We start from the raw sequence: 16,843 nt of genomic DNA on the forward strand, positions 1-16,843 counted from the left end.
TAAAAGATTAGCTAAAGAAAGTAATAGACTAATAGAAAGTTTAAAATATTAAATAAATCTGAAGCCAAGTTGCTAGATTTATTGGTTGTACTTCACTAGATTTTCTTTTTCAACATTGATGTGGTACCCAAAGCAGTATGATGCTGGTAAAAACTCCTAGCCCATGAGCACAAAATTGTTATAGTGACTTGAAGTGCAGTCATTTGCAAAATCTGCTCCTATAGCCACATGGCTATGCCACAAAGACAGGATAAAATTTGAGGCTGAATTGATACTGGAGGGAATCTCTCATGTTGTAACATAATGTGAATGGAGCCTCATCAGCCATCAAGCGGGCTCTCCTCTGTAGCATGTAAACATGAATATGAACGGAACAGAACAAGCAGCCCATGTAAACAGCTTAATTGAAATACAGTCTTATTTACCACAGGGTCAATAGCAGGATTATTGCAGAGCGTGTAGACACAGTCAATGTTTCATTCCTCAGGGGGAAAGAAATCGAGCTGTCTTTGTGAGCCGGTCAATGACAGCCGCATGTAGCCACTAGCTCTCTAATGTTCATGTCCAAAACAATGAGAGATTGAGATGAGATTTTTGTCATTTTAGGTGCATTTATTAATTTTCAGTGTTTGGATTTTACAAAAACAAAAATTAATTTTGATGTGGTTCTGTGTCAGTCTTGTTCCCAGAGTTTTCCATGTGCTGGTCGGACTGTGAGGAATGCCTTCCTCTCTCATGGACCGTACCCAGCTAAAGACAAGATACACCTGGCCAGAATCATACGGTACACTTGTCTCTGTGTTTGTGTGTCTGTCTGTGTGCAGGGCTAAATCGATGTGTCTGGTGAAGCATATACATGACTCACCAGCCCTGTCCTGACTGGCCAGTCAAGTTGTTTATGCAGTAAGACAGCCAAAGTGTGATGTAGATATTATATAGCAGAGCACATGATGGTCTGGGAATACCTGCACTCTCATGCTATATACTGTACAAACAGTACACACAGATGCATGCAAAAAAAACAGGACATGTGTCCAGACACAAAACATCTGGACACAAATATAAGTAGATACTCTTAACCGTCATTGCACATTAACCCACACAAACACGCACCCACACACACACATACACACAAGGAGTTCATCCTGGGGGAAAGTAGACGTAAAGTATTCAGTGTTTCAGAGGAAAAGGCTTACAGGGAACTAATGAATAATCAGTGGATATTGATTAAATAAAATAGACAAGCTTTGTGCAGAGGGAAGAAGTGTGTGTATTTGCATTCGTATCATACAACTGTGAAAATGTGTATGTGTGTGTGTGTGTGTGTATTTTAACAGGCGTAGCTATGTGGGTGTGGAGCTGGTACAGTGGCTGTGTGAGCAGTGTGTGTACGTGCGCTGTCGGACCACCGCTGTGCGTGTCTGGCAGGTGCTGCTGGAGCTGGGAGTCCTGCTGTCTGGTAAAAACACAACCACACACGCACACTAACATGCCTGGAGGCTGTACTGTGCTTCAAAATTTATAGTAACCTTCTAGCGACATCAGCAGCAATCTACATATCTGTAAAGAGACAAACAATGAACCAGTTCACCAGATTATTTCCAACAGAATAGAGAGATGAATTCACTGCTTCATTCACCTGCTTAACTTTCCACAAGGTAAAATGATTGTGTGGCTCTGGGCATCCAAGCCCCACACTAATAATCCCAAACATCTTCTTTCATTATTTACCAAAGACCATGTTAACAACTAACATTTTACCACACACTAAACCTTCTAATAAACTGTGAATCTGCTATCACTACACCTACAATGCCTGGATGTGATACATATTTCTGTATTCAATAGAGCGGATAAGAAAGAAAATGTAGAAATTATATTATTGTTATTGCTTTTACCCTATGTTGTGCTGAAACTACACTCAGTATGCTATGGATGACACATCCTTCTAAAGAGGGTACAATATTCAAAGGCAGTTAATGTTTATTTAAGGAATGACAAATCTGATCCTCTTGGGGCTGCCTGCTTTTGGACATTTGCTCATGTGCAGTTCATCAGTCTGGTTAATCCACCATAACTGATACAAAGAGTTTATCCAGGTTTTATTGTTGTCACCATGACTCTTTCTCTAGAACTAAAAAGTGTCTGCTATACACCACCAGTGTACGTTTTACATAATTCATTTTTTATCAGTTAATGTTTATTATATGACACAGGCAATTTCATTGAAGGTTAATGTCCTCAGAAAGCAGAAACGAATGCTGAGGCCAATGCTACAATTAAAAATGCAATATTCTTCAGTTCAAATGTGGTCAAAATATTGCAGTATTAACACCGTGCCTTTTTAATTGTACCTGGTTAGTTGAATATAGTGGCATTGCTGATACCTGTAAGTTGCTAACTTCACAAATGAAATAGCTTGTTTGATGTGAATGTGAACGATGCTACTTCTCACATTTTCTTTGGTGTGTGTGTGTGTCTCTATTCTTTCTCCAGTAGACCAGCGGGTGGTATTTTCAGACTCCAACTCTTACTATCAGTTCAGCTTTGAGGAGTGTGACTCTGCCTCCTGTGAGTTTCGTTCCAAAGAGGGGGAGTGGCCAGAAGCGGTTAGGCTCCTCCTACAACTCGCCCCATATGTCCAGTTTCGCTCTGGGGGCGGAGTCAACAGCCCGTAAGTGTCCATTAAACTATCATTGGAAGTTGCTGCAATGGGTGGATGGTAGGGCTTTACGTTGTAAAATTGACGTGGTTCAGTTTATTCGTGGGCCTCTGCTGCCACACTTGAATTACTAGCTAGCAGGTAACTTCAGATTTGTTGTAAGGCAGTTACATTTTTAAAAGAAAGCAAACCACCTCACTTTGATTTTGATTCCGAAATGGTTCACGCACATTACATCTCAGATGCTGAAACATGCCTCTCCATGCTACGATATGTATGTAGTTTCCTCCATTTTGTGTTAACAAAGAGAAGAACAACAGTGCAGTTTATGAACGTCCCCCCGATGGAGTGCAAAGCACAGCCTGTTGTGCTTATACACTGTGATTTTGGAATTCAAAAAGAACATTACATATTGAATATTTTCCCAAGTTTGAATGGATTTTTGAATTTCAATTAAAAAGTGAAAGCGCTAATGGATGGACATATGGATGGATATTATTAGTCATATTTATCTGTTGTAATGACAAGCTAGTGGCTTCCACTGTTGTCACTGGGTTTCTGTCATTAGGGCCAACATGTTAAACTGTTGCAGAATTTTGATCATAGTTGATGGTGAATGTGACTCTGTTGTAATGTACTGGATGATCTCCATTGACCTGAAGTGGAAGCTCATTACTCTGGTAAAATATCAAAGTTGAAGTGACGTGTTCCCGTTTAGATTTATGATTGAGGTCATTTGTCTGTCTGATGATTTACTGTGAAAAGTGACAAGTGACTGTGTTTGATTTGGTGGAAGTGCGGAAGTGCACACTTGCAAGTACTTAACTGTTTTGCAACATAATATATTCTCACACACATTCTCTAAGATCTTCCTCAAATCCCAGCTGGAAACCTAATCTCTATTCAATGTTTTAAATCCTCAATCTGCTTATGTGAGAGACAGGTTCATGTGCAGGCGCACACACCTCCACATCCATAGAAGAGACTCATACACAAAAACTGACACATAATGCCATCACACATATACACGAGATGGGCTCTCACACAAACACACACACACACACACACACATGCAGAGTGGTGTCACCCAGAGTTCCCTGCTTTGCTGCTCCTGTGTGCGGGATTCCTGCTGAGGCTGCTACTGAACTCAATCTGTCACTCAGAGAAAGGGAGAGAGTGGAGCGGGTAACGAAAAAAAACAGAGTATATATGGAGAGCGAACGAACAAGAGCACACGTCAACACATTCATCTGTGTGTCAACTTCAAATGGTGTATTTCCAGACACCAGGGAGAGAGCACGACAGCGAGGGGAATCAAATGTCATACTTACTAATATAAATCTCATGTATCATACTGTATGTCCCTCCATGTTCTGGGGGGGGGGGGTTACTGACATTTTAGGTGGCTACCCCATTTTAGCACATTTCTTTACATTTCAGTGTAAAAAGCTGCAAAGTTTTTTTCATGTATTCTCACACATATGAAGGAATGTAAAAATGTCTGTTATACTAACTATTTGTACAGTTATAGTTTATATGCATAACACTGTATTGACCAAATATTTTGCATGTTTTTGCTTAAAACAACATCTGAAAAAATGCAGTTGTTTCCCTTTCGCTGGTTAGACATAGAGGAGATTATGCATTCAACATTCTCACTCTGTCTGTGACTTTGACCCTGCTGCTGTCTGTGTTTCTCTTTGACTGTCGCACCATTTTTCTGCAGGCATTCTCTCTCTCTCTCTCTCTCTCTCTCTCTCTCTCTCTCTCTCTCTCTCTCTCTCCCTCCTCCCCTCCCTCTTTATCTCTACCCTCCCTCCCTCTTTGTCTCCCTCCCTCTATCTTGTTGGCGTAAAGCAGAATAATTGTAGCTGTGAGGAAAAACACCTGATGTAACTCAGAGAGATTACCAGAAGGCTAATAAAATCCAGTAATTTAAATAAAATCCTGGCAATGTGCACCGTCTAAGTGTGTCTAAATCTGCCCAAGTGTACAAATGTGTGTTAAACTACCTGTTAAAGCACTGTTCAGCAATGCTCATAGCTGCATGAGGGTGATTGGACCCCACATACTTGCAAGTCTAATTCTCGTTGAATTTGTAAAAAGGAGATAGAATTGTAAGTAGGATAATTAAATGCAGTAATTCAAATAAAATAATTACTTATATACTTTTCAGATATGGAGTATCTGTTCCAGTCAGCGTACTTCTTATCTTCAAAAAGTCTTTATCCAAAAAAAGGTGTTGCAAAAGTGTAGGGTCATCTTATATTGGGCAAATGTGATATTTAATGAAATCCAAACCATATCTGATTTTGGATAGGTTTCTTTTCCTGAACTTATCTTCATGGTGCCAGTGCTTGGATCAAAAGCAAAGCTGCATGCATTTTCTCTCGCTTTGTTGTTACAAAATGTTTAATTGGAGAAATACACTATTTTTGAAGTTGCTGCAGCAAGATTGTAAATGCTGCCAGGTGTAACTGATGTTCACGCTCCTCATGAATTATGGCTCCCTATCTCTTGCTGGAGTTAAATCTAATGAGGCAAGCATTAAATTAATACTGATAACTTGATACTTGATAAGACAACATTAGCTCACTGTTATACCTCCTAGTGATGTCTGCTATAGTGAAGCCCAAGAACAACAGGCTACTAATTAAATGGGTTATCTTTTCTGCATCATGTGCAGAAGATGTTTCTTATTGTGTGTCATTATTCAGTTTGTGTCAGCGCTGCCAGCGTGTCTCAAAGGACTGCTGTGTCTGAACAATAATATTTGCTACCAGGCACATTGTGGTCATTAAAGTTGATTAGTTTATTGGTTTTTGTTCACTGCAATGCTCTCTGTCTCTCTCTCTGTCTCTCTCTCTCTCTCTCTGTAATGAGCTATATTGGCAGGGAAGTGTCTCGGTCTCATTCTCCCTTTTCCACTATGCCTCATATTACAGTAAGGGCAAAACTTGCATATATAGTGCTTTTTAGTAGAGCTGTATAAGGAGAAGGTGTTAAAGTTTAACCATGAAAAGATGTCCTGCACACTGCCCCTGCAGCAGAAGTCACTACATTTGTTCATTTAATGTTCAGTCCATGTCAAGTTTAGCTTTGTCAGAGTGTGAACTGATCATGGAGGAGTTGATGTTTGGATATGAACGCCACCCCATCTAGCACACTAAACTGTATTCCCCTATTTTCAGTCCCTTACTGTATATCAATTTCACTCAACTTCCATATAGACAAAGAACACAAGGGAGGGACACAGTAATATGAACACCTGCACAGTATAATATAATCCAATACAATAGCCCTGCAACATATACATTTAAGGCTTTGTGGGGTGATACGTTCAGATTATGTTGAGAATATTTAATATTTTGTTACCCTGTACACAAACAATGCCTTAAACTAAATATTAGGTATTTTTTACATTGTAATATAATGCAATGCACTACAACAGCTACTTGAATTACAGTGTCAGCTTCACAAATACACATTTTCTGGCAGGGCTATTACTGTATATTTGATTACACGATATTTTCTCCACTGCCTGTATAACAAGTTGAAATTATTTTAGAATTATTAATATTTCACAGTGTGGCAGTGGCAAAAAAGGAGGAAAAATCTCAAAATACCACAGTTTAGGACTCAAATCCTTTTACTCTCCAAAGGCCCTCTATTTATTCCCATATTAAACTGTATATTCTATACAGTAAATTATCTATATGCATACTTTATTATTTGGTGTAGTAGGACGTGGCGTCAGTCACCAACAATTGCAAGGTGCAGAATTGCCAGGAGCTAAAATATGACATCTGAGCTTGGAAGGAGAAAACACTTTTCATGCTTTGCATGGTGCTCTGGTCCAAAAAGGGACATTTTTGCTTAGAGAGGAGCACAACCAAACAATCACTGGTTTTTAACAGTGATTACATTCTCCTCCTCCACAAATCTGCTTTGTGGCACAAGCTTTTAATTCTGTGTTAGGCAGTATTCAGATCACAACCACATGTGCATATGCACTAGATAGATTAAAGTATGTAGTTATATTTTTCTTGCTTAAGGAATCTATATCAAAAATAGGTTGACATATTGTATCACAGTAAGAATTGGTAAGCTCTTGATTAGAATCTGTTCTGGTAAATCACAGAACATGGCTACACCTTGGGACATGCGTTTTTGACGTGGTATGAACAGGGAGGCGTTGCAAGCACCAATCATGTTAATCCTCTGTCAGTACTGCTATGTGCTGCTTAATGATTGGTGGCACACCTCCCACTGTGCCTCTTCCAGCTCTGGTACATTCAGGCTCATGGTGAGTCACCAAATTTCCAAATGAATGCCGGCTGAAAAAAACGTAATGACCCCGATGAGAATAAATTTAGCATGATGACTTAGAATAAACTTTGTACATCACACGAACCACTATTAGACAACAAAAGATAAAAATCCCCAGCATTAAACCGCAGTGACGACTTGCTAATTTGCCCTTGTTCATCCAGCTCTGTCAGAAGTTTGAGCATCAATTATCTTATTTTAAAGAAGAGTGTAGTGAAGTCATTTTGACCATAAATACTGAAAGGAAAGCACAACCACCAAACCGTTTTTATTGCGACAGTAAAAATATGGTATTTTCACACTCCTTGAAGGCATGTGTTGGTTCTACCTGCCTCTGTGTCTCTCTCTGTCTGTGTCAGAGCTGATAGCTGAAGTGTCAGGCTGAGGGCTACATGTTATCACCATCTCTTCTGCCTCTGCATCCATCATTCCTTTATCAGATTACAGTATACACACACACACACACACACACACACACACACACACACACACAGTCACACAGGGCTTTATCTTTTTTCCTTTCCACAACTATTACTAGTGCCACTGGGATCTGTTGATAAAATCCAAATTGTATGCAAATTGGTGTGTGTGTGTGTCTTGTGCGGGGTTGAGGCAGTGTGTAGGAGACCAATCCAAACAGTGTTTTATATTTTTTTTTTAAGAGAACATATTAGATGAGGGGCCCTCGGGTGCAGTCTGCCACTGTTGAAGACAAACTCTAGGCTGTATTATTGCTGTGGGAATAACTCCGAGTTTACCCCAAAACAACCACATGTTTAAACACCAAACACACATACACATACACATATGTATTCACAGATGCACTCAGGCTTGAAAAAAAAAACCTCGACAAGAGTTAAAAATCTATATACATTCGGAACACATGTACACACAGATGCCGCATTGCTGCACACACACACACACACACACACACACACACACACACACACAGCCTCACTAACATCAATAGAAGGGTGTGTCTGGGAGCTATTTTAAATGAAACCACATGAAAGAGTGAAGGGGGGTGCAGAGAGAGATGCTCGATACAAAGACACGTGAACAGTGAAGAACTAGAAAGACAGGTGGAAACAGGCCGGATATAACATATTCACACAGAAAATATACTCATATACTGTATGTTTTAGCATGTTTAGGGCTGCAACGTTGATTATATTTTCAATGAATCAGTTAATCGTTTAGTCTAAAAAATGCTCATCACAATTTCCCGAAACCCAAAGTGATGTCTTTAAATAGCTTGTTTTGTCCGATTTAATGATCCAAAACACAAAAATATTGAATTTTACAATGACGTACAGTAAATTGCAGAAAAACAGCAAATCTTCACATTTTGAGAAGTTGGAACAAGACTTGATAAATGATGTAAACGGTTAATTCAGGTTTGATCAATTGACTAATTGTTTCAGCTCTACTTATGTTTCATTACACTGAAGATGTTATAGTACAGGATTGAACAGCAATGGCCAGGTCTTATCTATATCTGCCTAGTCTTTGAGAAACCAGTGAGCAACCATATGGAAGCCATTTTTAGATCTCTTTTGTTTGGATATAATGTTAAGGTTTCTTCATACAAAGTGTGAATATAGAAAATTGGCTTTTATCCACTTGGATCAATTTAAATACAGACTAAAAAAAAATTAAGATCCACAGGTAAGAACATCCAGCTGAAATGTAGATGTGTTTGTAGGCTGTAGTTCCTCTCTAGGTATACCAGGGGGCAGCGTAGAGAGGACCAACACTCTGCAGGAAACTTTTTTGATCAGAATAATGCACTTGTCAGTTGCAAGTACAGCTCTGTACTGTGTGTGTGTGTTTGTGTCTATCCAAGGTCAGAGGAGGACTCTGAAGGCAACAGAGACATCTGCAGTGAGATTCTCCAGATGAAAGCTCTTGAGAGGCTCACTTCTACGGTCAGTGTGTGCATGTGTGTCTGAAGATTGGTAAATACTGTATCATTAAATGAGATAAACAAACTCCAGAATTGCTGCTTCATTACTGTGTGTTTTAATTTATCATATATAGCTTTTGTGTTTTGTCTTGTTTTGACACCTTTTCTCCAACAGGTACAAAGTGAGTTGGCGGCTGCTCTTGCCCGAAAGACTCGCAAAGCTTGTAAGTATACGTTTAGTCTTAGTGTGTGCTCTTTCCTGAGTTATCCTGGTGTGTTTTTTCCAACTGCGTTATGAGAACAATGAGTGACAAAGACAATGTTACATAACAAGTGTGAAGAACTGTTGATAATAACTTGATTCTGTTTGTGGTTGGTTGCAGTATCAGAGCAGGACTCTGAGACGACGGAGACGAGCCAACAGGAGCCTCACACACCCAGTGAAGAGAGCAGCCCGGTAATACACACACAGAAAGACAGACGCACACACACTCTTACTTATATAAAATAATAGGAATGTCCCTATCATGTTATTTTATTTTGCAGGACAGTGGACACTCGTTTTAAAGTAGGACTACAATAAAATTAGTAAAGCCAGTCGAGTTTAGCATAGAAATATTCCTGATATCTCAACATTGAGAAAATTAAGCTTATGGTTTGTAATAAAGCTGGATGCCATTTATTTGTTCATGCTCCTCCACAGTTTGCTTGCTTGTTGCAACCTTGTTTGTTTGGAAGAGGTTTCAGTGCTTTAATAGGTCACAGTAAAGCTTTTTGACCGCTCTCATAACCAGATTGCTATAAACAAAGGACTGGAAATGGACCAGGCTGAATATGACCAATACAGACCAATTAAAATATAACTTTATCATCCCCAACACAGGCTTGGAATATCCATAATAACAGATCATAACTGGCTTATTCTGACTACCTTGTCCTCTCTTAAAGGTCACTGAATACAAGTTGTGTGTATGTGTGTGCATGTGTGTAACCTCCATGAGGTCGCTGAACATAGAAAATGGGGACAGAACAGAATGCAATGGGAGGTCTGTTTGCTTTCTGGTCCCATCTCTGTAAAGTGGAAACCTCTTTTTCTCAATCAATTATTCATTATCTGATTACACCAGAGAGCAGGAGAACTGGAAAAAAACACAACTGTTAAACACAATTATACATACAGTACTATAGATCAGTGGTTCACATGTTTTTGGCTTGTGACCCTATAATATAATGAATTGGCTCCTTGTGACTCCTCCCTAAAATCTCATCCTGTTAAATAGAAACAGAAAATTCTGTAAATTAGAACAACTATATTGTGAATTAATTCTGCATTAAAACACAGAACGGAGGTTTAACAAGCTAAGTCTTTCTTTCTTTCTTTCTTTCTTTCTTTCTTTCTTTCTTTCTTTCTTTCTTTCTTTCTTTCTTTCTTTCTTTCTTTCTTTCTTTCTTTCTTTCTTTCTTTCTTTCTTTCTTTCTTTCTTTCTTTCTTTCTTTCTTTCTTTCTTTCTTTCTTTCTTTCTTTCTTTCTTTCTTTCTTTCTTTCTTTCTTTCTTTCTTTTCTCTCTTTTCTCTCTTTTCTCTCTCTCTCTCTCTCAATACAAATAAATAAAACTACTTGTGCTGTATATGTGTTAAGACATGTCCGTAACAAATGAAATGCATAATTAAAGTAAATTTTATTTCAATTGCCAATAAATATGACCCAGGAGTGAGACACTCCCCGTCACAAAGGCTGAGGAAATTGCTACACTAGCTATGCAACACAGCCTGATTCGGTGGACAGGGGCCGTAAGGTTCTCTTTGCAAGCCTTTTTGGGGGGTTTGGGAACTACTGCAGATTGTAGTGGTAACATGAGTACTAGTTTAGTGTCAAAATGTCATGGATGACACAAGGAAGTCTGAGTATTATTATAAGTCCAAATATTTTGCTAACTCAACGGAACAACAACTTAACTGGACTGTAGTCCAGTCATACTCCATCCTACTGAACGTTTTAGCTTGTCATATATCTTAAACACAAGACAAAGAAAAATTAAGGACACAATGGGAGAGAAAAGGAGACAGACAGAGACAGCCTCACAATGCAAACACACACAGACAGGTTTATCTTGGTATGTTCTGTGTCTAGGACAGGAAGCTGAAAACAGGTTAACAGGAAGCAGCAAGGGACAGGGGGCTCTGGCTCTGATATAATGTCTGTGTGTGTGTGTACGTGGCTATTCTACCAGATAAGAGTTGTCATTGGGGGTTTTCCTAGTAAACAAAATTAAGCGTGGGAGTATGCCATCATGTTCTCTCTCTCACTCTCTCTCTCTTTGTGTGTGTGTGTGTGTGTGTGTGTGTGTTACCCTCTGCTAGAGCATGGCACCATGGGATAGTTGAGCTCACAGGAAGCGTTAACCAACTCTGAGCCAAATGAAATATTCCTCTCTCCCTCTTCCAAGGAAAATAAACAGACCAGGCTGCCTACCACTGTTGATAACCATCCTACTAGCACCCCCCTAGGGAGCGCACACACACACACACACACACACACACACAGGCACACACACACACACACACAGCTCTTTTAATTTAATATATTCTCCATATATCTATATAGTCTCTTTCTGTTTATTTTTCTGCCTTTCTCTATCTTTCTTTCTTTCCCTTTTTAAAGGCATCACTGTTAGATATACATATTTATACACTTTCTATCTACTTCTGTTGGGCTACCAGAATGTTAACAACTTAACAACTCCCAACTATAGAGGGGAGGAGACAGAGAGACACCCCCCCCCCCAGCACACACTCTTCCCACACAGACACACACTCCCGCCCACTACTAATCATACACACTCTTTCTCTGCCAGATCCTCTGATACAAAGCAGTCAGACTGAGACAAAGAGAGAAGTGCAAGAGCTAAAGGGAACTACAGACTGTAGTAGATAGAAAGAATAAGAGACAGAGAGACCCAGGATTACCATTTCATCTTCTTCTCACATAGACATAAAAGGGCAACTGAAAACTTGTCATTGCATGTTCCTGGATTATGCCCAAACTGCTTTCATTCTCCTTTGGACCAAAACACTGAACTTTCCTGACCTCCATCCCACAAACACTTTTTGACTGTTTCCACCATGTCTTGGGACTGCGGGTTGAGATATGTGTTCCTGCCTCCTGTGTTGCAGCTGGGTGGGGTATGTGCATTGCGGGGTGGCGGTGGCAGCGGTGGTGGCGTTGGAGGAATGGGGACGTGCGGCCGTGAGGATCTGACCAGCCGTCTGGGGCTGGAGGCCGTTCAGCGGCTGGCCAAGGATGGCTGTCGGCTGCTGCAGAACCACAACTACCGGCTGCCCGACAGAAACCAGGCGGTGAGTACAGAGTGTGATAATGGCACTTTGATTTTCAAATGTCATTAATATCATTATACAATATATCTTCAATGCTGATAGGACTGATGATGCTGCTCTGTTGGTCTTTCACCATGTAATCTGCAGAGTGAGTTGTGGTTATATGGTTAGTATGAGTAGAGAGTAATGGACGTCATCATGTGGTAAATGTTGTCAGTATTATTGTCACTTTTCACACACTTTGCACACACACACACACACACACACACACACACACACACACACACACACACACACACACACACACACACACACACACGCAGTTCAGGTCTGAGTTACTCATGGAGTCAGGTGAGGGATCTTCAGTGAGTAAATCCTCATCTGCACTATCCTGATTTGTGTTGCTGTCAATCTGAAGGACAGACACACATGTACACACACGTTTACAGCATGCCTGCTCACTTCTGTACATCATCTGAGTACATGAGGACATCTGTGCACTGACATGCACCCACACACAGACGCAAGCTGAAGTTATGGTTGCAGATGCACGGAGCTTTGCTTCATTCAGATCACTTTAGATTAAACAACCACCAGTTCTCCAGCTTGTCTAATGTGGATGTTAATAATGACTTCGTGCAATGTGATCTCACAGATCTCACACTCTTTTTTTACAGTCTGTCAAGTACTGTGTGTGTGTGTGTGTGTGTATATATGTTCACTTGCAGTGGCTAGAGCATATAATCATGTTCATGCACTACTGGTGCTGTGGCAGGCTGAGTCAGTGTGTGCGGATAATGAGTGGGGTGTTAGTGAAGCGTTGTACTGTATAATCCAGCTCTACAGTACACCTGAGGGCAGGAAACGAAGCGAATGCAGTCTGATTTTACCGTACATCACGATGTGTTTGTGAGACCTACCACATATCTCATTAGCTTGGTGAATTTGACTGAAGCTCAGCCTGGAGGATTTTCCAAAGTGCATATGATTTCACTTTCATTCCTTATATACAAAAGTAGAAACATATTGTATTTTAGTAGTTTAGTAGTAACAGCGTTACTACTGTATGAAACTGCAAAGGCATATTTCTGTAGTGTTGTTAAAGCAGGAATGTAGAGAGATGGTTCAACTAGACTTCTCTCTACACAGTACATCCCTAAATGAACCTTTTAGTTAAATCTCAAAGTATGATTTCAAGTCCTCTTACTGAAGTTACATGGGTATAACCTTCATTGTGATGAGACTGCTCCTTAAAGTATGAACATTTTTGGGGGGATTTTAAGGTTTCTAACCTCATTATGATCAGTGAACCTACATTTTATTCACTGCTAAATCATTATGGTTAGTGAGTTAAACGTCATCATTTTCTTATGTTGTGTATTTTTCCATTTTAAAATGCAATTGTACCACCAGCAAATTATTTGACAGATTCTTTTATTTTTCTGATCCATATAACTTTAGATACTAGTCCAGATCATGAAGTTTCCCACATATATATTTTGTGCTGAATTGCAGTTGTCTTTGGTTTTGAGTATAGAAATGATATAGTTTCAAAGAACACGCAGATAAAAATGATTGATGTGAAATTGCCATAGAGTGAGGAAACAATGTTTTCTTTAACTTAAAATCTACTTTAAGAGAGAGTTTATGAAAAAGTTGGGAATGAATGCATTAATGTTAAGAGGTTAATGATGAAACGCCCATGCAGTTCAAAGATTCTTCAGTCTGCACACACATGCCCATTCTGTTGGTTGGTTAAAGTAAACATCAGAAAGTGTGCTGTTTCTCAGGTCAGACAAAATTGGAACTAACATCAAGCTTCTTATATTTTTTTTAATAGAAGCAGCCTCAGCATCTCATAAAGGAATTGTCAATTATAGCATATTTGCAAATATCAATAAAATAAATAGTATGGAGTAACATTACCAGGCACTGAATTGTCATGACTGTGATGGCTCTACTGTGCATCACTGCTGTGCAAGTAATGAAATCCTTACATGACAGAGGAGGAGAATTATTGGCAGATGTATATCAGCCAATCCAGGGATGTACAAAAGACACACATCAGAAAATTATATAAAATATCCTTCAAAAGAAAATATTTTTTCTGCTGCTCTATTCTCCTTATCTTATTTATTTAGGCCATATGGATGCATACAGTAGTTTATGTTAGACTGTCTTATAATTTAATAATCATCAGCCATGTTGCATTAAGCACCATTGTAATTCACAGAGGGCACCAGTGGTTACAATAAAAGTGTAAAATGAACCAAATGATTCTTGCAGGTTCATGGGATAAGAGGCTCTTAGTCTTCTCAAAGTAGATAGGAAGCACATGTTGATCTATAATCATTTGTGCATAGAGATGATGCTTTTCAGTAAATCACCACAAATGTAAGAAGATTTGTAACAGGTTTGATTATCATTTTTAGCCAGCTCATTGTCCAGCTCAGCCTGCAAAATGTGGCAGAAACCAAAACCAAGCAAACAGCTCGATTCACCACAAAGACCACTCTCCTTTTTACTGAGTTGTCATGGTGATTTTAGTTTCCTTTTTTTCGATGACAGACAAGCTCTGACAAACCAGTGTGGGCTGTTTCCATAGTGATATAACTCATGTGTGGAGTACGGTGTATTGGGTGCATCTCTGCCTTCTAGTCACTGCAGACTTGCATTTGTACACATCAACATTTGATTCAGGCATCAGAGTTTACCAGAGGTCAACCTGCACAAGGGATTATACAAGGTCACAGCATGCATGACACACACATACACACAGGCAGGCTTTTTTGGCAGCTTGTGTTACTTTCTGATAGTTGTGGAAATTACACTATATGTGTGTTACACTATGTGTGTATGTGTTTGTGCATGTATGGTTGCAGGTATGTATGCTGCTGACCTAGAAGCATTGTGTTTTCATATTCTTATCCATTATTTCCAGGAATCAGGCCCAGAGCTATCACAACACAGATATGGCTTGGTCACTATCAGCACAGACAACACACACACACACACACACACACACACACACACACACACACACACACACACACACAACGAATTGTACAGAGGAAAGGTGGGCCTCATGGAGAGCCTAAAGGAAGCACTCTCTGTTCCCTTCCTGTTCCTGTGTGTGTGTGTGTGTGTGTGTGTGTGTGTGTGTGTGTGTGTGTGCGCAGTTTATGACCCTGTGAGGGGCACAGCAAGTACATGTCCTCTGGTCTCTATTTTCTCTTCCCAAATCTCTAGACCATAAAGTCTGACCATTCAAAGACAGAGACACAGTGAGACTCGGCTTGAGCGTGGTGTAGGAGAGGAAACAGAAAAGGTGTAGAGAGGTGACAGTGAGGAGGGAAGGGGGGAGACAAGGTGAAAGTACAGATGGTTGAATTGAAGGAAGGGATGGGAAGAAATGGAAGGAAAGAGACTGACACACCTGTTAGCTGAGAACAAGTGAACGTCCCGAGAGCTGACTTCACAGAAGCAGTTATGGAGGTTTGAACATACCTGGCGTGACTGTTCCAGTTTAGTCATACAGCAGTTTGGAAGTGGGTTTGGACATCTTGAAATTTTGTCTTTAAAGGTTCTGTCTACCATAACTGCCCAGAAATATCCACAACCTATAAACTGCTTACAGGGTGTATTACGTAATTTCCAGTTTCATGTATTTATTTTGTCTTTAAACCAAAGCCTGACATATTGCCATTGTTGGCAATGACTAAAGAAACTAATCAATCAATCAATCAATTCTTTCAAGATTCTCTTTTTCTCAAATATGTGTTAATTGACTTTCCAGCTGATGGAAATATCCCTTTTAAAAAGTTTGGATGAAACCTGTATGTGAGATTCACACATCTTTCTGTCTCTTTCTCTGTCACTGCTTGTTGTATTTCTCACTTTTCCTCACACTCCTCTGTGTCTCTCACTTTCTGTCCCGGTCTCTTGCCTTTCATCTTGCTTTCTTGTTCTCTCTCTCTTTCTGTGTTGCATAACTCCACCCCCCCCAAGTGTTCAAGTGCGTACGTCGTATATTTTTCTTTTCATGGCTTACTTTCTTTCTCAGGCTAAATTAATGTTGTCCTTGTGAGCTGCTGTTTGTACTTATGTCTTTACAGATTATTTGTGTGTGTGAATGCGTGTGTATGCATATATAGTTACATATGCATAGTGGGAATGTTGTAAGTTTTACTTCTGTTTTGGTACATTTTCTGGAAGCTTTTTGAGCTTGAGTGTATGTGCTGTAATGCTGCCTTGCTCCATTCTTGGCTCAATGTTGTTTTTCTTGGCATCTGTTTAAAGAGTGTGAGTGTGTTATCAGAAAGATCAACAGCTCCTGTATTAGGAACATAGCACTTCTCCTTTGTTTTTATAGTTCTTACTGTATAATTGGTTACATAATCGCTCTTTTTGTTTTTTCACAGTGTTTCTCCTTTATTAGATAGTTGATGGTGTAGAGAGACAGGAGAGGTCAGAAGAGATTAAGTGGGAGACTTGTGATAGATTGTGAGGCATCCTGGTTCATATTTGAACCCTGAGTGATGTGTTCTAATGGTATGTCCCCTTTAAGCCACTCAGTCACCAAACTTGTTATCTTAACATCACATCTGGGC

The 16,843-nt window shown here is 39.7% G+C and overlaps 1 protein-coding gene across 2 annotated transcripts in view; it reads left to right on the forward strand.

Moving 5' to 3' along the window:
• rapgef5a (Rap guanine nucleotide exchange factor (GEF) 5a) overlaps positions 1–16,843 on the forward strand; it is a 48,159-nt gene that overhangs the window by 11,888 nt on the left and 19,428 nt on the right. Inside the window, exons 3-9 of one of the 2 annotated variants that reach the window (XM_044170976.1) lie at positions 678–784; positions 1,338–1,459; positions 2,500–2,674; positions 8,838–8,919; positions 9,073–9,121; positions 9,281–9,354; positions 12,072–12,254. In XM_044170976.1, coding sequence (XP_044026911.1) covers positions 678–784; positions 1,338–1,459; positions 2,500–2,674; positions 8,838–8,919; positions 9,073–9,121; positions 9,281–9,354; positions 12,072–12,254 — 792 coding nt within the window. Of the gene's footprint in view, positions 1–677; positions 785–1,337; positions 1,460–2,496; positions 2,675–8,837; positions 8,920–9,072; positions 9,122–9,280; positions 9,355–12,071; positions 12,255–16,843 lie in introns of both variants that reach the window. The other variant, XM_044170975.1, reaches the window with a different exon arrangement.

Source organism: Siniperca chuatsi, linkage group LG17 (assembly GCF_020085105.1).
Source record: "Siniperca chuatsi isolate FFG_IHB_CAS linkage group LG17, ASM2008510v1, whole genome shotgun sequence".
NCBI classification, from domain to species: domain Eukaryota; kingdom Metazoa; phylum Chordata; class Actinopteri; order Centrarchiformes; family Sinipercidae; genus Siniperca; species Siniperca chuatsi.